The 24,100-nt window shown below is 30.4% G+C and overlaps 1 protein-coding gene across 4 annotated transcripts in view; it reads right to left on the bottom strand.

Annotated features, from left to right (window-relative positions):
* Positions 1-24,100, bottom strand: part of LOC106460666 (DIS3-like exonuclease 2) — an 80,890-nt gene extending 56,790 nt beyond the window's left edge. Inside the window, exons 1-4 of one of the 4 annotated variants that reach the window (XM_022387428.1) lie at positions 23,983-24,100; positions 15,901-16,005; positions 6,915-6,982; positions 3,393-3,455 (exon numbers count right to left, since the gene is read on the bottom strand). In XM_022387428.1, coding sequence (XP_022243136.1) covers positions 3,393-3,455; positions 6,915-6,982; positions 15,901-15,934 — 165 coding nt within the window. In that variant the 5' untranslated portion in view covers positions 15,935-16,005; positions 23,983-24,100. Of the gene's footprint in view, positions 1-3,392; positions 3,456-6,914; positions 6,983-15,900; positions 16,006-17,989; positions 18,122-23,374; positions 23,473-23,806; positions 23,954-23,982 lie in introns of those variants that run through there. The other 3 variants (XM_013920392.2, XM_022387427.1, XM_022387429.1) reach the window with 3 other exon arrangements.

Here is a 24,100-nt window from a genome sequence, read left to right as displayed (position 1 = left end):
AGTATGAAAACTAGTAACAAGCATAAAATAGTTACGAGGTTGGTCCCAGGGACCGAGACTGTGCTGAAAAAGAGTTAATTCCTAACAACTTAGTGTAGAATATCCTGCTTGTAAAATAAAATTTGGCATTAACATTATTCATGCCTGTTCTCCCATCATGTCAAAAGTGAATATTGAGCTTTGCCTGGATGAACTCTCGGACAGACACCACAGTTTGCAAAATATATATATAAAATAGTGGCTTTAGAATTTTATTTCATTAGTTTTTTTTACTTTATAGCCTTACACCTAAAATAGTCCAAAATGTTACATAAATTCTACTATTAAATTGTCTTTAGTATTAAAAATATTTATGCCTTTCAGTTTAAGCTCAATTAGAATGTTAGTTTATAATAACATGGCTTAAGAAATAAGATGTATTACATAAATTACAAAATACAGGATTTTAAAATATAGTATTATCTCTCTAACTGTTCAGTTAGTGCAAGTGCTCTCTAGTGGTAACATCTCTTAGAGTTATGATACCATACAATCAACTTACACTATGACAGGCCAAGTCAAAGATAAATTAACAACACTACACAGTAATTTCTAACACTATTTGTGTGTGGATAAATTAGTTATAAAAAAAAAATTCTAAGACATTTATTAGTTTGAATCTTCAAAATATAAGTAATAATTATTGTAAATGTTGTTATAAATTGGGAGTAACAGTTAACTTCATTTATTTGACCAACTAACATAATATGTTATGAAAATTAGCGACAAATATCTCTTGACCAGTGGAAACATTAAATATATGTTGAACTTCAAAAAAAAAGTATAATATTTCAATTAGTTTCATGACATTCATTAATCAATGTACACAACAAAATGGTCCACAACATGTGTCTAAAGAATTGCTAAAATGACAGGTGTACTTATGTGTCACCTACAAGAATTTGAAAATGTGCTATTTTTAACAAAAGTGATATCTGAAAGAATAAAAACAACTTTGATTGGGTTAACTTGGAAGTTAAAAGGAAAAAAAAAGTAGTGAAGTGGTATGATGACAGACCAATTTGTGAAGCACTCCTTTATTTACATATGCAATACAGACTGATCAGCGATATATCACATGAATGATTAGTCCTACATGCAGAGATGTAGTCATCACTGTTAGTCTGCAAGATACCGAGGAAAGGTAAGGATTTTTCCAATTTTGAAAGAAACATGATAGTTGGTATATGTTTAACAGTAATGTCAGTACTAAATATGATTTCCATTCAAATACTTTTGTCATCAATCTATTAAAATAGGTATTTAAAAAGGGATAGAATTGTCATTAGGAAAAACTGTAGTCAGCAAATGCTGGTGAATGTCAAAGGTAAAAGACAACTGAAGATGCTTGTAAAAAGCACAGATATCAAACTATGTTTTAAATGACCGATTCCTTCAACAGTGCCTAAGATCTGACTATTTGAAATTATATCATGCAAAGGGCAATAGAAACAATCATATGATAGCCAACAATTAGTCCAGACATTTCTTAACTTGAGTCCAGAACTTAAAACTATTTCCAGCCATGCCATGTGAAGGACATTATATTTTTTATACGGTAGCTGAAAACTAGCCTGAAAAATGTATATCATAGGTGCAAACAAGAAAGTACAGATTCAAAATTGCTTAGAACACAAATCCTGGTTCTGCTGATACTGCAAGCTGCTGGAGGTGGTGTGATGATGTGGGGGGAATGTTCTAGTGATGGAGCTAGTGTCCTTAAATTTTAATGCTGATCCTATATACTCAAATATGCAGCATTTCTACCTTCGTGGACAAGTTCTTTTCCAAAATGATAATTCAACAATCCAATGTTCTCATATTATCCCAAAACAGTTCAAAAAACACAAAAATGAATTCAATCATCTTCCTTAGCCAACATAACCACCAGACCACAATCTGACTGAGCACCTTAGACGAACTTAAAGATAAATTGTAAACCACTAAAGAACCAAAATTTTCTATGAATAGAATACAAAAAAAGACACCTTTTATAATACTGAAGGCTTTATACCATACCAAGCTGAAGAGGGTTCAACTCAGTATTAGCTTGAAAAATTTTAGCAGATTAAAACTACATGTAGCCTGTGAATTTTCTAACATTTTACGATACAATGCGTGTGTGTACATACAGACACACACACACACACGTGTACAATTTAACTAAGCATAAAATAAATAAAATGTAATAAAACTAATCTTGTAAAGTGCAAACACGAGGCTAATAAAACACACATTTGAGGTACACTTATCCTGTGTGCTGCATGCACCATACTGGATTGACATCAAAAAGTCATGTGGTGAAAAGTTTATTCTGCTCACATTCATCTTGGGTGAAAAATTAACAGCTTTTCTTCTAATATTGTGTTATCTAACACTGTAAATGATCCCAACAACATGCATAAAGAAAGATATATATCTAGAAACTGAATAGCTATAGAATTGTGGATCCATATATTTTGCTAAATGCAATGTTTATGTTATCAACAGCATGTACAGCCTTAAGAAATCTGTATCGATATGAATTGCTGTTGATTACTAGAATCAGATATTTGACACCCAATGAATGAAACAACATTCTGTGACACCACATGTAAGACTTCTACAGGTTGTGAATGCTATATAGTATTAACCAATGACACTGAACCATAGCTGTATCTATTTATGTGTATGATAGGGTTTGGTTGATGTGGTTCTTTGTGCTCACTGGACGCTGTTGTTTGCATCCATTTTTGTACATAGTGATCATGCACACACAAACAATGAATTACCTGAACTATTGCAAGCACTGCAATTTTTTAAAGGTCAGAGCTGCTTTACGAGGTGTTAATACAAGGTTTTATATAAGAAAGCTGTATTCAAATCTGTATTTTAGTGGGTCAATCTTCACACAAAAAATGCAAAATTTCTGCATAAACACAAGGCCCAAATTCAAAAACTGTTCATTTAAACATAATAAAAATCTAAAAATGTATACGAGATGATTTAAAATTTGATTTTTGAGATGCCAAATACTTCTTTCATATGTTACTTAATATTATGTTGGTTTAATCAGGATAAACTGTATATCTTTTACTAAAAATATATTACAATACTTTTGACATGTATTTATTTAGGATGAAAAACTCGTATATAAGTCAATAAAGAAACACCTTTGATGGAGAGTAACAGTGAAAAAATAGTGCTGGAATTTTGCAATGAAAAAAAAAAAAGGATGAAGAATAACACTGACTTATGAAAGACAACAGAACTTATAAACTGACTGATCAAATTAAAAAGTATAGTGAAATTTAAGGGGATAAAAAACTAAGCTGTATTACTAAGTAAAATGAATGCATATTTTACCCACTAACCTCAATCAGTTCACCTTGCTTTAAACCTTCTTGGACTTCAGATTTGGATAAATATTCTTCAAACTGAAATAAACCTTTTAATTACTACATGCATGATATTTATAGATAAAATAATATAAAAGTCACATATAATGGCTAAGATGCTGAATTAGAACATTAACTGTAACTGATAATTGTTAAATGTTTATAACAGCCATAACCAGGTCACTAGTTAGAATTTAATGAATGGACAAGAATAACCAACGTTGAATGGGTTACTACCTGACAAAATCCTCGCAAGTTTTTAAAATAAGAACCAAAAGTACTTTGATTTATTTCAATACTTTAAACAGTAAGTTTCATTTGAAAAGTAAATCTGTTACATTACATTGAATATTAGAAAAAAACTGATTCCTTGAAACTGGTAGTTTTATACTATAAAAACTAGAACACCAAATATTAACATGAATTGACAGAAGGCTATGGCAACTAAGACAAAATGTGTACAATAATGCTGGGAAATTACCGATATCTGCTAATCAAGTATATTTTATCAGTATAATGAGCCTTAAAACATGGTAATATTGATAGCAAATACTGCCAGCCATTTGCTTTCCCTCTAGTTAGCAGTTCAAAAAAAGAAAAAAAACAAACACTAAATCTGAACAACCTTGAAGTAAAAGAATACAACCTACAAGTCTAAAATTGTGCAGAGCACAGAAAATCCATCATATATCTATGCACTTAATAAGAAACAAATATAACAGCAAATTTCCATTACTCAGATAATTAAAATAATCAAAAATAGTATTAATCATAAACCTTAATTTCGATTAGTCAATTGTTGGAGTAATTGAAAATAGTAATATTTAGAAAAACACTAATTTCATTAGTTGATTAGTTTACATGATACTAATTGATCTAATTAAAAACACCTTAGATGTGAAAGAAAGGTGTGAACAAAGAAAATGATTCAAGATGAGACTTAAAAGAATGAAATGCAAATTGACAACCAAACTGGTAGCTACACTTATAGTATTTATAAGAACTTTAAGCAAATATTCATTCATTAGTTAGCCGGGCCGCATTTTTTTTGTTCAACTTTGGGCATGATGGTGGGTAAAATAAAATATGTGGTATATCTAACTAATGAATGATTATTTGCTCTAAAATTTTTATCAATGATATAAGTGTATCTACCAGTTTGGTCACTAATTTTGATTTCATTCCTTTAAGTCGAACGCTCAGTCTTTTTCGGACGCACCTTTTTTTCCCACCTAAGGTGTTTCTGATTAGATATCATGACAACCATGTGTCTTGATGAAATTGATTATACCATCCAGCTCTAGTTGTCAGTTTTATAGGGGGCCAAATTCTTTACAGTAGGTGTCTATCACTTGTTGGTGATAAATTTCAACAATAAACAGACAGCACACATCCACTTGTTTTAAAATAATATATTCAAAACAAGTCAACTGTATGTACAAAAATTTGTTACACTATTGGTTATTACAGTTGCATCCAGAGCATTAAATAAGTCTCTTTTTTTTTTGTCAAAGTCCACAAAAGAGGGTTCAATTACTTTAGATCACCCTTTGACATGACAAATTATTCTTCTCCATCTCTGTTATTACAATACAAGCTGTGAAACTCATTTTAGGAATTGCCCATTGTGGCTAAACTCATACGCAGGCTAACTTCACTTTCACTTGCTTACTTACTTGGTCGTCTATATATATATTGCCTGACTGAGGCCTAGAACTTTCTACACACTACGAGACACTATGATGTAGCAATACTCAATGCAAAAAGAGAAAATTAGAAGGTCTGAGTAATGTGACATCAATTTACAACAACTGAACTGCACAACAAATTATTTATAAACAGTTATGTAAGCAGAATTGCCATAACTATTGGTTCTAAAAATAACTTACTTTAACATTTGCACTTTATTATCATCTAAATCATAACTCTTGTATTAAATTTAAATGAAACAGTCATGTATATCTAACACTAGTGTACATATGAATCTCGTGTACAACTAATAGTGACAAAAACATTATTAACCATTTCTAATCAAATATCCCTTTCTGCGCATGTCATGATGTTTTACAGTTCCATCCAAAATTTAATTAAACAACCTTGCTATAAATGTTTGTCAATGTAATTAGCATTATAATGTAGTTTACAATTCAAAATTTTATATTATCTAAGTTTTAATTCTATTATTTCAAAATAAGCCATTAAAAAATACTTAAACTTCAGTTTTGTTGACACGTGACATACGAGCCTTCACAATTCTTAACTTTTTAGTTTCTATAAGTTGAATAACACTAGACACCTAGACTGTAAATGTATGTCTAGACACAATCTAAGTTTATGTCATTTACAGTTGCTTGTTTTAAAGTCCTTTGGTTCAATCTAATGAGTACAAAAAATAAATCTTTCTACCCCATGAGAGAAGCCATACCCACCTTCAATAACTTAAGATTTGAAAATTCCAAACCACATGTACTTACTTCTCATACATGTTTATAACCAACAGAAAGAGCTTTTTTTTAAATATACGCTTTCTATGATCATTTTGGAAATGGCAAACAGTATCTATTATCAAGATAGACTAACTTCCGATAGTGGTGAAGCTGTTTTGTCCTCTATAGCATTTACAGTTTTTTCTTATCTAGATAGATGTTAGTTAGATACAGTTAAATTGTACCTAGGTTTTACTTTTATGTTTTAGCAAACTGTGTGTTATTTAAGTTTTAAATTGCATATATGAAAGAGTTAATAATTTTTCAATATAACCCAAACTTCACCTCAGTTCAGAAGGTTTAAATTATTACATGAGTGCAAAAACATTTAGCTGAAGGCTTAAGTATCTCTCCTGATAATACCATAATGTGCTGGGGTCTTCCTACTGTGGTAAGTTGAGATGAATAATAAATGGTAAAGTACGGGCAAGAAAAATATAACATTAAAAATAAACAATAAGTGAGAAGGTTAAGAGGTGAAATTATAAAAATAATGAAAAAAAAGGATATTTTAAGATTATTTGACAAATAATTAAAAGGTATATATATGTATTTTTATTTCTTGATTTTAAGAATTTCATTGCATTGTATGTTGATGATAATAGCTACAATTAGTGATATGATAAAGAAAATAAAAATATAAACATTTACCTCAAAAGAACTTTTGATATTTATTTACGAAATTCTAGAGGTTATGCAAATTAAATTTGAAAATTGTATGATAAAAAAAAATTATTTCTAATGTTAAGATGAAAATTGCTTTGCAATTGCACAAGTCAGAGTATGAGCAAAACTGATTAAAATAAATTCAGAAACAAATCTTTAGTAAATTATTTATTTAAGAAAATCTTACTCTTTGTCTACAAAGTACTTGTAATCTTTAATAAAATCTAATTTTTGTAAAATTTGTTAAGAAAGCTCAGGGCTTTAATATGTAATTTCATATATATATTGTTGTCACTTGATTGTGCATTTTACATGGGCCCATCTAAAGTATTTGAAGTTTCTGTACCTTATCCTTTGAACTCCCTCCTCGAGACTGCTTTTTTGTTGGTTGTCCTTTTGTCTTGTGATTTTCTTCTAGATATAAACACATGATAAAGCTTAACAGATTAATTCCTTTCTATACTCTCTGATCACTGAAAAACATTGTTCAGTGGAAAAACAATCAAACAGTATTTCAAAAATTAAGCATAAAATAATAATTTCATTAGAAAACATATTGTAATCATATTTAAAGACAAAGCAACACTTTGGTAATAAACATCTTATCAAACCATTAAAAGAACAATACACATGACAGACTAAATTACAAAGTAGTTAAACAGTATGTATGTTTATAGAGAAATTCAATTTCATATATATATATAATTACAACTCTTTAGTTAAAACATTAGTTATTTATCATCACAACTACTAATACTATATAACACCATCTCAAGGTCAGGTACAGCAAGTCTACAAAAAGGAAGCAAGATATACTTCAGTTTTATTAATCTACAACATGTTAACAATTCATTAACATCATATGTATGATATTGTTTTTAAAGATAGTATCTACAATTCAGCTTTGTTTACAACACAACTTTCTTACATTCTAAAGTTCTCTTAATTGCTTTACATGACAGTGAGTCTACAATGATACTGTAATTATATTAGTATTTTTAAGAATACATGAACATTTAGAGGGATAAATACTATTATAACAAGTAATATGAGAAGTAGTGTTTATTTATAACAGGTTTTATGATATGAGAGATAGTGTTTATTGTTAACAGGTTATATGATATGAGAGGTAGTGTTTATTGTTAACAGATACTATGATATGAGAAGTAGTGTTTATTGTTAACAGATACTATGATATGAGAGGTAATGTTTAATGATAACAAAAACTACCTCTCATATCATGTGACTGTTATCAATAAACATTTAACATTCATATTAAGTATTATCAATAAATATTAACTTGTCATTTGACCAATTATCAATACAAACAAACTACCTCTAATATCATATTATCCATTATCAATACAAACAACAACACACATCACAGGTCTTTTTATCAATAACCACTACCTCTGATATTATACAAACTGTTTTGTACAAATGCTACCTTTCATACCATATGAACTATACAAAACACTAAATTTTATGCTAAACCTGTAGAAAAAGTTATCTAAAATATATATTTAGTAATGTTTCGTTAGTTGATTTTTTATAAATTTTCATGCAGGTGTTCTGGATGTAGTTATGACATTTCCAAAATCCTTGTGAACTAAATGTTCAAAGGTAATAAACATGAACTAAACCTTTTGGTTATCCCATAGAAGCTTCTACCAGTTTGACCCTATGTCTATGTTCATTCCTTGGGGTGGAACAAGTCCATCTCAAGAGATACATAGATACTTGTACAAGTTCATACGAGTTGGAGGTTATATACCATGAATATGTTTTTTGATATAAATTGCTGATATAGCTAAGCTGAGGATTGTGGGATATGAACATTAGGACCCCTTTGTCTGACTTGAAAGGGCAGTATAACATTATTCTTCCTGTTCTTATTCTGCACAGACATATTTAAAAAACCACTTTACACCAGCAGCCAAATGAAGTTGTAACAAAACTGAAGCCAGCCAAAATACATTATATTTCTTTGATTAAAGATTTAAGTTTATTGTTCACTTAGGTGTCATTGTTTGCGTTTCCTTTCCTGGTGGTGTTAAATTTATTCTCTACTTAACACTTCCTGACATTGCATTTTTGAACAAACTTTTGGCTAAAAATTAGTTAAAATGTACCATTTCGGTGCCACGACCAAAGGATTTGTTATTGAAGAGTTTACTTTGAATATGCTCCTCTTTTCTGTTTGACTCTACAGACACATAGAATTTAGGATGCTGGTGCTCGGTATAGAGAGGAAAATACAAACACTCTGAAGCAAAATGTATTTTTTCAGCTTCATTAACACCAGCACCTTTGTCAAATTCTGTCAAGAAATTCATCCACTCAAGAAAAAGCAGGCAACCTGACTCAGACAAAACTGATCAAACCAAATGATATTAAATAGAAGATCACCAACATACTTAATGATGTTGTTAACTTTGAGGTAAGGTACATAAAGCTTCAATGTGATGAACTAAACAAAACAGAGGATACAAATTATGGTGTAACAACCTAATATTCCACAGCAAATGCAAAATCTCCCAAGATAAGAATATAGGGTCTGGGTTGGGTTTCATTTTCAATTTACCACCACTAATACTACTACAACTACATAAAAAAAACACCTACCTACCTTATTATCTGACCCTTACCAGAAATATACCTGTTTTGCTCTTAAAAAATAAAACATCACATATACATTTTTTCTCTACATTACTTTATATAGTGTAGAATAATGTTATAAAAACATACTCCAAGGTTGACTATGTATAAGTAGACTATAACTGCAATAGTCTTCATTAGGCCTACAGAAAAATTTGTTTGCAGTGCCTTGACCAACTCTGATAAAGAAAAAGGAGCACCAATCCTAAAAGTTTTATGCCTTTTCTTCTAAAATTGTCCAGAGAATGTCACAATATGTTCATCAATTGTGATTGATAATGTTTTCATCTCTTTACTTCATGTGAGCAAGTTTCATAATAAACCTGTTCACAGAACATAACTTTGATTGCAACCAACTTGAAATTATGTCAGACAAAATGTCAACACTGTAATGATCATAATAAATTTAGATTACAATTTATTAAAAGACAGTTGTGTTTTTATCCTATTACTGTCATACTAATTTTAACTAATAAGCTTTAGTGGATAATTTATTCTATGTCACTTCTCAGTAGTTTTGTATAAATTTCATGTTTTTGTTTTCCCAAAATTTGAAATTATACAAGTACCCTTTTTTGAGTAACAGGTTCTCAAAGTATCAATCTCTAATGTCATCTAATTGTTTAACATAAACTGAAAAATACAATGATCTATGTACTACTACTAAGTGTAGTAGTAGTTAGCTTATTATGTGACACTCACTGAACATCATTCCTAAGTAATGAGATTCCACATTTAAAAAAATAGCTTAATGTGTAGGCATAAGTAGACCCTTGTACCCACGCTTTCTCATGTTATGGCCAGGAAATATTCTCTTGTATATTTCAAAATTCTTGAAACCAGCCAAATACTTTTTATGTAAATATGCATAATTATCCATCTCCTCTGTAAAATAATTCAACTGTGGTTTTGTAAAACAAACTTAAAATGCATCTGGTGTTATGTAGATGATGGAATACTTGGAAATAACATATTTTCAGAAAGTTTGGAACACTAGATTATTTCATTTTGCAGATATTAACTTACAAAAATTTGGTGCCTACAGAAAGTTTTTTGTGGTTAATATTAATGTATCAAAAGTATACAGTTGTATACACAGTTCAACAAAATAATTTTCTTTCAGTTCATAAGTCCAACAATGCCTACGTATTACTGTAAAACAGAAAAATTAACACTTTACAATCTTTATATAATTAAATTAGTTAAGTTAAATTGAAAATTATTTTATTAATTTGAATTTTGGTAGTTTGTATTGAAATATGTACAATTAAATTATATAATGTAGGTTTTTTAATGAATGATAATTCTATAAAGAACTATTAAATGTTATTAAGACGAAGATTTAGTGTTGTGCATATAAATAAACTATAACTACTTGTTTCATGGTGTATTTCAATTGGAAGTTATTCTGGTAACTATTAGAAACAAGGACTTCAACCTATAATGCATGGGCCTTATACAAAGTAAATATGCTTTAAGAATAAAAACAATGCATATTTGCTAAAAGAACAGATATGAAACTTAAAAAAACTGAAAGAAAATTTAATCTTGATTTAATAGAATGCTTGAAAAACATTCTCAAATTTGATAATGGTATACTTATTTGTAGTAATTTTGTGTTGAAAATAAAGAGATAAGTTGATTTAATAAGACTGGTATATATTATTAGTAGGACTAAACATATTAGGGTTTGGTGATGTAAGCATTACTAAGTTACTTTAGATAAGGCTTAGCAACTTCAGCAGTAATTCACCTATCTGTAAGTTGTAAAACAGGTTAAAATAGTAAGTACACTGTATTATTACATAAATATGATCTGAAGACTAGTTATTTGTCATTTCTAAATTTTATAGATAAAATTAATTACTTTGCATGAAGATAAACTAATGATAAGAGTTAATACATTTAATACTCAAATGTTAAGGTTATCAGTGTAGTCAATAGGCTACTTGTATTAGTGCAGATTATTGATTCACAATCCCAAACACCAATAGTTAAAAGTAGTGTAGGTGTGAAGCATTCAGAGTTTGTAGGGTGCAAGGAGTGTGTTTTGTTTGGGAACTCACGACTGGCTTGCACTTTTAAGGATGTTAGTAGCAAATATTTGTAATTTATTTGTAGTTTGCAGGATAAAGGAGAAATTGGAAACTATCTTAAACCTCGTAGCGAAAGTCTATAAGAGATGTTTTGATCAATATGGTTTTCCTTGTACGTACATCCTAGGCTCTTAGTTACACTACAATGATGCCTTTCCTGACATAACCATGATATTATGATAAATTGCATACCAATAATCAGGAATATATAACTTCCAACTGCAGTAATATTAATGTCATGTAGGGATGATTATGTATAGTTGTATCATCTTTATATTCATGCATGCATTCTGTTTTGCACAGCCATCCCTACATCATTTTACATTTACAAAAATGTACTATATGAATGTGTGTGTAATAAAAGTTAATATTATGTGTACTGAATTTTTTTTACTCCTTCACTTCATATGTAATATACGGGTTGGTTCCCTAAAGACACCAATTGTGTAGCACCACAATTCTGTAAGAAAGCTAACTTCAAGGTGTAATGATAACCTTGTTTAACTCTTTCAGCATGGTCTCGGTCCCTTGCACCAACCTCGTAACCATTTTGTGCTTGTTATAGTTTTATGCTATAATTTTTAAATTATTAAGCGAATGTTAACAAAATTGGGCATATTATCAGTAACCGTTAAAATGCTTTCATATGCAAAATATAATTTTTTTAATTAAATTTTAAGGTTTGTAAAGCAATGTTTTTCTCATGTCTTTTTTATCTTTATGTTACCTATATATTATGCAAAGTAATATTCATTTTAAGATTAGAAATATTTTTATACATCAGAAAATTTTGAAATTTCACATGTGAAATTTTTTTATAATGTCCAGATAGTCAAACTTTTCTTAAGAAAAACTATATTTTATCTGTTATTTTCAGTAATTAATCTCTATAAGGGTTTGGTAGATTTGAACGATCTCCATAAAAAATTAGGAAATAAATATACACTATGCCTCTTTCATTCTAAAATAAACACCAATTATAACACGAAAACATAAATGTTTAAGACTATATAGCTGAAATCTCATAACATTATACATTTATATATATTTATTATTTTTTATTTAACCTTTCAGCTATGCCTGGCTAACAATACAGAAGTTACAATGACATGGCTCACGTTCACTCATGTTACCATATCAAATAACATAAAACTGAACTTTGGTCTGTAGAAAGTAAATTGTCTTGGATTTGTCTTAGTAGACTAGTATTTTGTAAAATACAGTCACGTTTCAATTATTATACATTATATATGTATATTGATTATTGCTATTTTGAAATAAATTCTTAAACTTATTTTTCTTAAAACATAGAACAGTAGCTAAAGAAGTAAAACAAACAATTATCTCTTCTAGTTACAACCTTTGCTATGATGGTTGCTGCTTTACGTAGGTTGCTAAGTCTTTAAAGATTTGCACATGGAGAATATGAAACAAAATATTTTTTTTTAGGTTTTATATATACATGTGAGTAACTAAAAAATCATAAATTACTACATTAATACCATAGAATCCCACTATAATTTATCACGCTTAGAAATTAATATGTATTTGGGTCTAAAAAATACGAAATTTCGAGCAGACTAAAGACACCCTACCTCGTTGAAATATTGATTCAAAAGAAAGAAATGGCACCAAGCCCCTTAAAATGGCTGAGAAATTCATTAGGGGACATTCTGAGCCTCTGATTGGTTATTCATGTCATATATGGAAGTAAGTGTATATAAGGGAGTGTTTCCAAAAATAGAAAGAGGTGGGTGCAACTGTGTTTGATTTATTACATGAGCAATATCTTAGCAAAGTGAAAAGATAAGAGGCTCTTATTTTATATTCTAGCTTGTCAATATCGGTAATTTGAGTTTCTAATTCGTACAAAACTACAGACTTAGTATTTTGACATCACAAACATCTAATTTGAACCAGTGCTGCATTCAACATACCAAGTGACACACAAAAATCGATGTTTAACTGTTTTTTAATATTAGCTTTTAAATTAAAAAATTGAGTAATATATAGTATTATATTATAATCTACATATTGATACCAAAGTTATTGACATAAATTCATGAAACAGTAGTTCAATAAAATTATGAATGCGAGTCAACAAATGAAATGACATGGCCTTTCACCCGTGACCCATTTCGAAAGGGTTAAACTAGAATTATGATTTTTTTTTTAATTACTACTTCTTATTACATCTAAGCGATGACATTGTGCACTGCCCAGAAACACAGTGTGGATTTAGGTTTAAACTGAAGTTAGTGATAAAGTAGTTGTACAGTTATCTTAACTGAAACAAAAAGAAAGATGAACAATTTGGTCGGTTGGTCACTTTCTGGTTTGGTATCTTACCAATGGTTTCTTTCCTCGTTTTTGAGTGGCAATCATCTTCTAAAGTAAAATTCTCTGTCACAGTTGATTTTTTGGCATACATATTTCTATTATGCCTATTGAGTACCTAGCCATCCCTACATGCAGAGTCTACCAAATATGATGGTGTAGAAGCTGACCTGGTTAAATGGCTATTAACACAGTTGTAGGGCCAACTTTAAACTAGAACTAGACAATGGTGAGTGCCAGGATGAAATAAATGCAGAAAAAATAAATTGTAGAGAATAGGGTAGTGCAGCAACAGAAGTAGTTTTAAGAATAAGCTAATTGTTACTACTGTAATGCTAAGGTATACGAAATAAAATAATTACTTTGAAGCACTAGTTGGAAAGGATTTTAATATAATGGTAATAAACAAAAATCAGTTAAATGTGAACAATTTTGATTGCAGAAATTTCTTTGAAATATAGAGTTGTAGGTTATTTAATGGGGATAGAATACTAAAAAGAGGTACAAGAGTGACTATATATGTAAAATGAGAGTTGAGGATATCAAAAAGTTTCTGGTAGTGGATATAGGGGGAGAAGGTTTTTTAGTTGAAATATTCTTACATACCACCAGATGAAATTAATGAGAAATTCTAATATGAGATTAAGATTTCAGCTGTTAATGAAGTCATAATTATGGGAAATTTGAAATTCAGACATAAATTTGGAAATGTTACAGTCAAACCATGATAGAGACAAGTTATTAGTAACCGTTCTATGATGTTTTTCCTCACCAGTTGGTCAAGGAACTTAATCGGAACAATGTTATGTAGATTTATTGTTAAATTCTAATATAAAATTGTTGAGAGATTGAATACTGGAGGACATCTTTGTGCAAGTGGTCATTGTCCTATTAGGTTTGATGTTTTACTGCATATGGAAATCAGGAATGATGGGATTATGGTTATAAATTTCAAAAAGCAAAGTTTTGAATGGGTGCAACAAGAATTATCTCTCATGAACTGGGCAACTGAATTAAATGTAGATACTGGTCAATTGTAGTTGAAACTATTTTAAAATAAATTTTTATATAACAAAAATAGATATATTCCTTATAGAAAAAGAAAAGATAGCTACAAGCACAATACAAGGATGGCTCATAAAAGGTATAAGGGATGAAATTATAGAAAAGCTTTACAAATTTAAGAAGCTCAAATTGACTGCTATGATGCAAGACTTAAGAGGAAATTTGCACTACTTCAACTCTTGTGACTATATCCATATTAGCAGTTAATAATGAATCTAAAAGGGCATCCCCTCCGATTAGTACCCTGAATATATTATATAAAAAACCAATCTAAACCAATTCAAGAAACATTTTTCCCTCACTATAAGGCTTCAAAAACTTTCAATCAATGTGTCTAAAACTAAAGTCCCCAGTGATTATTGCATCAGTGCTTTTTCATTAACAAAACTGATTTCATTATGCTATTTCTCATTGACATCATCTGTCTGATTAGATGGCCTATAACAACAGCCAATTAAATACTTTCTACTCCAAACACCCCACTAGTTTAATTAACTGTAATTTTTCAAAATATTAATCTTCACACAAGAAATATTGAAATTTTCTTTTCTTTTGACATATACTGCTCAATACTTTTTATTTAATCATACAAGTTCCTTTTATGGGCAAACATACAAGCTCCTTTCACACTAGAATTGTTTGTCTCAAAGATGGCTTTTGAAAAACAAATTTATTACCTTTCAGAGGGCAACACACCTCTAAGTAAACAATTTAGTTCCACAAGGTTTATATACACTATTCTTCCCTAAGATTTCAAACCACACAAAACAATTAGAATATAATAACAGAAGTATTATTTGTTACAGTATTTCAGAATATTTGCAGCTATAACCCTAGTGATAGTTACAATTAATTTGAATGAAATATGATGAGTCCTTTCATAAAACGTTTTTCTCATCTAACACCGTTTGTTTTATTTAAGATACAAGTTCATTGGAAAGGAATGTCACTCTAAATTATAGTTACATGCATATGATCTCTCTCCCCTCCCAAAGACATTTGTAAGTTAATCATATGGAATGCAGAAAAGTTGTTCATGAAATAATCCTATCAGTCATATGATCTGTTGCATCAATATTAGTTTACATAATCTAAGAAGTAACAGAAGAAGTCTCCTAAAAAATTATCTAATGAACAAAACTTTATACCTATGTATTAAAAATAACTTGTTCTTACTTGCATTGTTTCTTGGAGCATTCAGGTTTGCCATTTTTTCAGTTAACTACGAGAAATATTTCCTTGACCTTTTGACCTTGGGTTAAAGCATATGGTATGGTAAATCTGAAAGTAAAAATAATTACTGAAATACAAACCATGAGTATAACTTAAGTACACTGTACACCATACTTGAAGGTTATAATTTTATGATAGTTAAATGCATCTTATAAATGGAAGCTTCACCAAGAAACATGTCCTGCATCTCAATATATATCAATTTACATCAGCTAGACAAACAGAAATCAAGTGGATAGCAAATAGTTACTTTTTCTTTTCTATAATGATCATTCATTTTATGTAAGCAAAATTGAACTGTTAAATTTCATTAATAATTGCTCATCAGTCTCCCAAAAAACAAATTATAAAGCTTAAACAACTATAAAAAATAAATATTACTTATAGCATGAGGTTTTTTGCAAGGTGGAAAATAACCCTAAGGAAACTCATCACAAAAGCATAGCATAAATATAAAGAACATGAGACTGAATAGAAAAATGACAAGTCAACTAAACATTACAGAAAACTATACAAAATAGCAATCACACAAGTCTTTTTAGTTACTCAATTTTTGCCTTTTTTTTGCTTAAGTTCTTATTTTATGACCATTGTTTGATGTTATAGCAATAATTTATTGACAAGCATAATCAGGATTACATTTTTTCTACATGTAATGTAGTCTGGTACTGCAATTACATTTTGTATTAACTTATTTTCTGATGAACAGGTACTTCACTAGTATCAAATGTACAGTTTAACCAGATTTCATTGAAAACAACCTTTTGCTTTCTGCCATACAACCAAACTACAATACAATTAATTAATCTTTCCCCAACTTATGCGATATTCTTAGCTTAACTTTTAATTGGCAACTGTTACTAACAAGACTGCTGCTGTAATACTTAGGGGAGATATTTAATTTTAGACCCATTGATTGTAACGGTATAGAGTAAAATAAGATGGGAAAGAGATTTCCTGAAGAGATTCAGGATAATTTTCCTATACCAAATGGTCAGACAGCCAAAAGAGAGGGGGATATATGCAGAAGTAGGGGGTGGAAGGCTAGTGGAATTGTGCAAATAAATGTTAGTACTAATTGAGAAAAGCTATTTTGTGAGAGAAGGTAAGATATCATATCAGAAAATCAGAACAGAACATTTAAAAGCCATCAGCATCCTTTAAGGGCCCAATGCCATTTTAACACTTTACTTATCTTCAACATACTTAAAAGAACCCTTACTATCACTTATAAAACATCAAACATCTGATTCTTATATCCTTTGGAATTTCATATTCTTTTTTAACCAAAAACATAGTTTTACTATGATTCTATAAATCTTTCAATCTATTTATCAATTTAAACTCCTCGAATCTTGTGTTCCATGATGGCTGACAGTGGCTGAGTGTCCGGGGGGGGGGGGCTGGTATTTGCCAGTGTTCTTGAAGTTTAACCTTAAATCTTTAATGGCCATTTTATCTCCCCAATGTATTATTTAATGCTCACAGATAGGTAATTCTTTTAACTTTTGTTAAAATTAGTTTAAGTGTCCTGACATTTTTTGATTAAAGTCCAAATTTTGTATTTGCCACAAATCTGGTAAGTGTTTGATGAAAACATTGGTAGAATAGTTGTGGGTAGCTTTACCAGTCCTGTTGCACACCCAGGTTCCAGCAATCATGGAACACATAGTATTCACACCTAATTTGTGGCATTTTTTAAGTCCACTCATGAGAATAATCATTATCTTTAATTAGATATCTCATGAGAATAATTAGTTTAATGTAATTCATTAATGAGCCTGACAGTTACTCAATTCACAAATTCCACTAATCTTACAGCTCTAAGCAGTTAATCTTTCATTGAGTTAGACTGACAAAGTCTGAGAGTCTGATGCACTTCTTACATACACATTGTTTACCAGCTCAATGTCTACTTCATATACACTGTAATGATCAAAAAGAAGAATTGTATCTAATAGATTTGATCCTTTCACTTGAAGACAATCTGAACTGTAAGTGGTAAAATTAAACCATGTTATATTATACTAACTTTTGCAGTCTCCATACAACCTCTTTCAATAAGTCCAACCTCAATCTAGGAGGTTATGGCACTGAAATCAGGGTCAAGTAAGTATAACTCTTAATGAACAAATGTTGTGGTATATCAGATTTGTCAAATGAGCACAAATTAACAACCTTTCTTTACTCTGTTTACAGGGTCACCACCTATCTACACATAAAACACCTGTATGTAAAATTACAAAAAACAAACTCATCCGAACATACCTAACTAGATCTATATTCTGCCATCACAGCTGATGGCAAAGTAGACACTATACTACATTAGTGACTACTAAGTAGGACTAGAGTTAGTAAAACCTATTTTGAGTTATCTAATCATTTTCTAACTTGTTCAGTGTTTCACATATGTAGATCACTTTTCTTTGGCAACACACATGTAGAATAATTTCTTGCTCAAGAAAAGTTCTTCATATTTTCCTCAGACCCATAACAGATATTCTCTAATTTTTTCATTTGTTTGCTCACTTTATCTAAACACTGCTATAAGAGGCCTGTGCCCCAACTCTACTTGATAGTACCTCAAGTTGGTGTCTTGAAAATCAGAATAGAAAACCATGATCAATATCATACCCAAACACAGAAAATTCCCTTATGGGCCTGAGCCTTGAATCTTTTGAGCACCTAGCAATGCCTCTGTCTAGGCATAGCAAAAAAGGAGAAACTATTTACAAAATTCCCTAGTGGCACTTTTATTGACAAACTGTGTATAATAATAGTATCTGGTTATTAGTTTATCATCACATCATGTACACAACATCTACTGTAAGCAATGAACATAGCTGAAGCATTTAAATAGATAACAACAAAACAAAAATATCTCTTAAATGAAAAATAAGTACACAAACAAATATTTACTTGCCAGTCTACAACAATGTGCTGATTAAAAAAGTGGGCACTGTAATTCCATTGACATACTGTTGTAGTCCTACATTTCTAAGTTTGGGAGGAATTTTAGTATCAGTAATTGAAATAAGGAATAGTTCAAAAGAAAGACATTTAGTAATTTTGTGGAAATAGTTGAATACTGGTACTAGCCTATGACCAAGCACAAAACTGTCTACAACTCAAACTTCCCTTTCATGTAAACAACTATGATTTAAATATTTATTTAAAATATTTCAGAGAATGATCATGGGCTTTGGTCATTAATGTATGATTGTAATATAAGAACAATGAGGAAATAACTATACACAAAACATCAGATAACACTTAGGGGACAACAAGAGTCTTGTCACTCCATCTGGGTTGTCCCATCCACTAAACAAAAAAATGAAAAATCCAGCCATGATAATTTATGTTGTTGTGAAGCCTTCCCTTAAATTACTAGATTCACCACAACTGGAGACCAACCACACTGTTATAAGAGTAAAACTATTTAAGCCTCCTACCATACCAAAATTTATACTTGTGTCCAATGGTCCAACCAATCTCACCATTAATATGAAAAAAGATGATGCATCAACATTATCAATTCCCTTAATAATCTTGAACACCTCAATCACAACTCCTCTAACTCTTCTTTTTTCAAGAGAAAACAATTTTAGAGATCTTAGTCTGTCCTTGTATGACAACCTATCCATCCCAAATATCATCCTAGTAGCCTCCTCCAAACTCTTTCCAACAACTGTTTCTTTCTTAAGATAAGGAACCCAAGAATGACATTACATTCCAAATAAGAACTAACAACCCACAGATCTGTGGCAAAAAGTTGACAAAAGGGAAGGAAGTCAGTCAAGCAAGCCCACACTCTCCAGAACCCACCAGGTAGTTATAGGTACTGTTGGCAACATGTCCATTTGTGTCGAATAAGGTGAGGAACCCCTAGAGGTAGGAACAGGTAAGGGTTGAGAAGGAGCTGGATGAGGAACAGTAATAGGGGCAGGTCTAGGCTCCATATGATCTACCAAACAAGAAAGGGTAGCATGTTGTCACATTGACTCCACACAGGATTCTAAAGTCTTAGGAATATTACCAAAAACATACTGCTGTAGAAAAGGGGCCATATGCAAGTCCTGGAGATAAGTTGGCATTGAACGAACATGGGAAAACTCAGCGTCCCTCTCCAGTCACTAAGTCCAAAGACGAGTCACCCCCACCTGTAGCCTGTGTGATTGTACCAGGAGAAGGTATTACCTTCAATTGTTTGATGAGAAAAAAAAAGAAATTTTGAAAAACAAAGATAAAAAATCCACTTTAGAATAATATGAGAAAAAAAAATCACAAAGTTGAAAAAATAAAACATAACTGAAGAGAACTACAAAAACATCTTCACATGAGTAATGCCAAACAAGAAGTGATAGTTTGGTAGAATCGAATAGAGGGAGTCACATGTGTCAGGAGAGTATGTCATACTCTTATTGGTATTTTGGAGGTCAAGGCTTGTGGCACGCAAAAAAAAGAAAGTGCATATAGAGGGCAGCATTGAACAAGAATAGTTATTTATGTGAGAAGAGGTAATGTATCCTATCTGAATTAGTTTCCAATTATTAATGTCTTTGATTATTCTGATAGTCAATTAATCACATTTACATTTAAATTGACTGTCATGACAATAATAGAAATTAGTTGTTCCAATTATTTACCGTTGCAAATAATTTCAACTATCCAAGTAATCAAAAAACTGCTATTATGTTTGTTTATTGTTAACCACAAAGCTACATAAGTGGGGGGGGGGGGGGGGGGGGTGCCTGATGATTTGAGGGTCTTGGTTCCAATTCCCAATGCCACTAAACTTGGTAGTCCTGTCTGTGTTATTGTAAAGCTACTAAGGCTATTAGCCTCTGTCACTAATTTTGAACTGCTAACTAGATGGAAGACAACTAGCTGGTAAAACACACTCCCAATTCTATGGTTACTTAAATTTTAAGTAAAATGTAAATTTACTGTTTTTGTTACATCATGCTATGTTTCTAACTCATAATTGCATAATTGTATTCTTTAATATTGTATAAACAGGTGCAGCACTAAGGGAGGGGGTTTAGATCCACTCTCTTTTCAGGATTTAATAACTGTATTTTTTAATGTTGCATTAGCAGGTGTGAGTCTAAGGGAGCTGGGGGCAAACCTCCACCCCACCCCCTTTTTTTAATAACTGTATTTAAACTTATATAAGTAGACACCAATCTGTAATGGGGTGTAAGGACCTCATCCATTTCTTTCAGAAATTAATAAAAATTCAAACATCCTTATATGACAAAATAGTATCAAAAAAATATTAGATGTCAGTGTTTTTATCTGGTTGGTCTACTAATTACCATAAAAGCTTATTTCAGGTTTCCTGAAGTCAAGACAGCTGGAGTCTACAGCAATCTAATTATGGCCTCAGTTAATAACTGATTATTTATATACAAATACAACAATATGAATGTCAATTAAACATTAGCATGGTAAAGTTTCATTTTTGCACCTTGACTTTTTCCACACACATTAACAATGCATTTTGATTTTTAGAGATTCAATATCAAAGTTAGTATTGCTTGGAACATCTGGAGCTCTTATAACAAAGAATTGTTAGAGAATCAATTTTTCATTGTTTGGAAGTTACAATACTTGCCAGAAAGATTCTTTTTTGTATTACTGATGCCCGAAATAAGTGTACATACAAATGTTGTGACTGTACAAGTGATCCATTTACTTATGCTAAAATATGAAGGTAGGTGAGATTTTATAATTTTTTTCTAAATATAATTATAAGAATTAAATTCTAATTACAAACTTCAGTTGTTTGTCTTTAAGAATGTTTATTTTGCTATCAATCACTTTACTAGAAATAAGGATATGAACTTTGAAATCGCAGGATTATAACTCAACTGAACTACTCATAATGACTTTTGTATACCTTTTAATAAATTTTATAATCAAAGTTAGTGTTAGTGTATAGTAATAAGTAAACTAAACAACACTCTGAATTACCTGTTTTCAGTAACAGTTTCTCAAAGTACAGATCTCTAACAACATTTAACATAATTTGAAATACTCATAAATCATACGTTTGAAATATATGTGTAATATAAGTACTTAATATAAGTAAGATGTTACATTTACACAATAAGAGGCAATGTTATTTGTAAGCATATTTCCTTCAAGTATGAAGCCCAAATATATCCGAATGATTACATCTAGTGTAAGAATGCTAGTTCTCATGTTCAAATGAGTAATTATTTATAGTACTAATGAAATAACATTTCAGATGGAATGTATAAACTGTCCAATTCACTTAAAATAACAAAAAACTAAAGTTCAGACCTGATTATTAAAATATTTATCAAGCCTAACTTAAATTTGTTGCATCTACTACATCTGAAGGCAACCCACTCCAAAGGCCAACCACCCTGTTAAAAGTAACTTGTCTTAATTAAAGATGACTTTCCCTTCTAAAATTCATATCGTTATTAACTATAACTTCAAAGTTACAATTTATACAAATGTCATTCATCAGGTGATCTTATCTACAAAAGGATATGGACTTCTTGGAAAGGGTTTAGAGGAGGGTTACTAGGATATATCTGGGGATACAAGGATTGTCATACGGGGATTGGTTTAAGATTAAATTATTTTTTCTTGAGAAAAGAAGGGCAAGAGGTGATCTTTTGAAGTTTAAAATATTATTCAGAAGATCGATAGGATAAACACTTATGATGTTTTGTTATATAACATATCAAGATAATAAGAGGACAGGACACAAGTATAATAAGATTGGAAAAAGATGGGCTAGGCTCCAGCTAAGACAGCTATATTTTTCCATCAGGATGACTGACGTTTGGAACAACTTGCTATGAGAAGTAATGGAACTTGAAAGTCAGCACAAGTTAAAACAATTTACAGGATTTTCAAATGAAATTGACAATTTCCTGAAAAATACAATAGTGACTTGTATTAATGTAGCTAGTGATAATATGATTAATATTTATTAATATTAATACCAATTTAAGGCACAAATCAGCACAAAACAAGACCTACAAATTCAGAATCTACTACAGTCTACAGTACAAACCAAAGTTGTAATCAAAAAGTACATTTGGTGATGTAGTAGTAGTAGTAGTACTACTACTACTAGGCCTACTATTACTCTAATAATAATAATAATAATAATAACAAATTGTAATTATTATTATTAACATATTAATTACGAAGTTAAATTTGCTTATTTACTCTACTGCAAAGTGCACTAGTTATTTTCTAGCCCTAAAATAATAAAAAACTAAATTAAGAAACGTTATACTCAACCTTATAACTTATAAGTTAAATCTATTAATAATACTATTATAAACTTAAGTATCACTATTAATTAGTATAAGCAACATAAAATTAAAATAAAGAAACAGGGTATGTAGATAACGAAAAACACACTCACAGTCACACAGTGCAATTTGTACAATGTTATGTTCTTATGTAATAATAACTACTAATAATATTATCATTAAAAACTGGTTGCTTTCAATGCCCTGCTGGAGAGCTAATATCACTAAGTCACTGTTAACTTACATTTATAACTAACAAAATAACAATGACACAACTACTAACACTAATACTATTACATTAAAATTTAACTTAAATTAGTATTATTATTGTTTTAGATCCAAGTTCTAATTCTGTCTTCTAAATTTGAATTAAGTCTCAGATAATATCTAAAATGATAAGTTAAGGCTTTAACCGTTTAAAAATAATATTAATTTCAAATAACTAGAGGAATACATTTCTAATTATATAAATAACTACTTATTTTTAACAGCGTATAAAATACATGTTTTCTTCCAATACTAAGTGAATGTATATTATAACTTACATGTATACAAATTTTACTTCGCTTATTCAACGACTTCCCTAGCTCTAACGTGAAATGCCGTCAACAATATCTATCACAACTATGATATGATTTGCTCGAGCATCCACCGGTGCAATTCAAATCAAGACTCAAAAAAAAGCAGCACTGACTTATCAAATAGCACTTTTATGGCTTACCCTCTAAAATGGCGATTTGCACGGTTTAATTGAAATATAGAATGTGTCAAGTTGGAAGGCCAGAAAGTTCACTCTTGTGGATGTGTTTTTTAATTGAACAGGAGTGGGGATAGGATGA

This window comes from Limulus polyphemus, unplaced genomic scaffold (genome assembly GCF_000517525.1).
Source record: "Limulus polyphemus unplaced genomic scaffold, Limulus_polyphemus-2.1.2 Scaffold812, whole genome shotgun sequence".
Taxonomy (NCBI): domain Eukaryota; kingdom Metazoa; phylum Arthropoda; class Merostomata; order Xiphosura; family Limulidae; genus Limulus; species Limulus polyphemus.
This window is presented reverse-complemented; position numbering and strand designations above follow the sequence as displayed.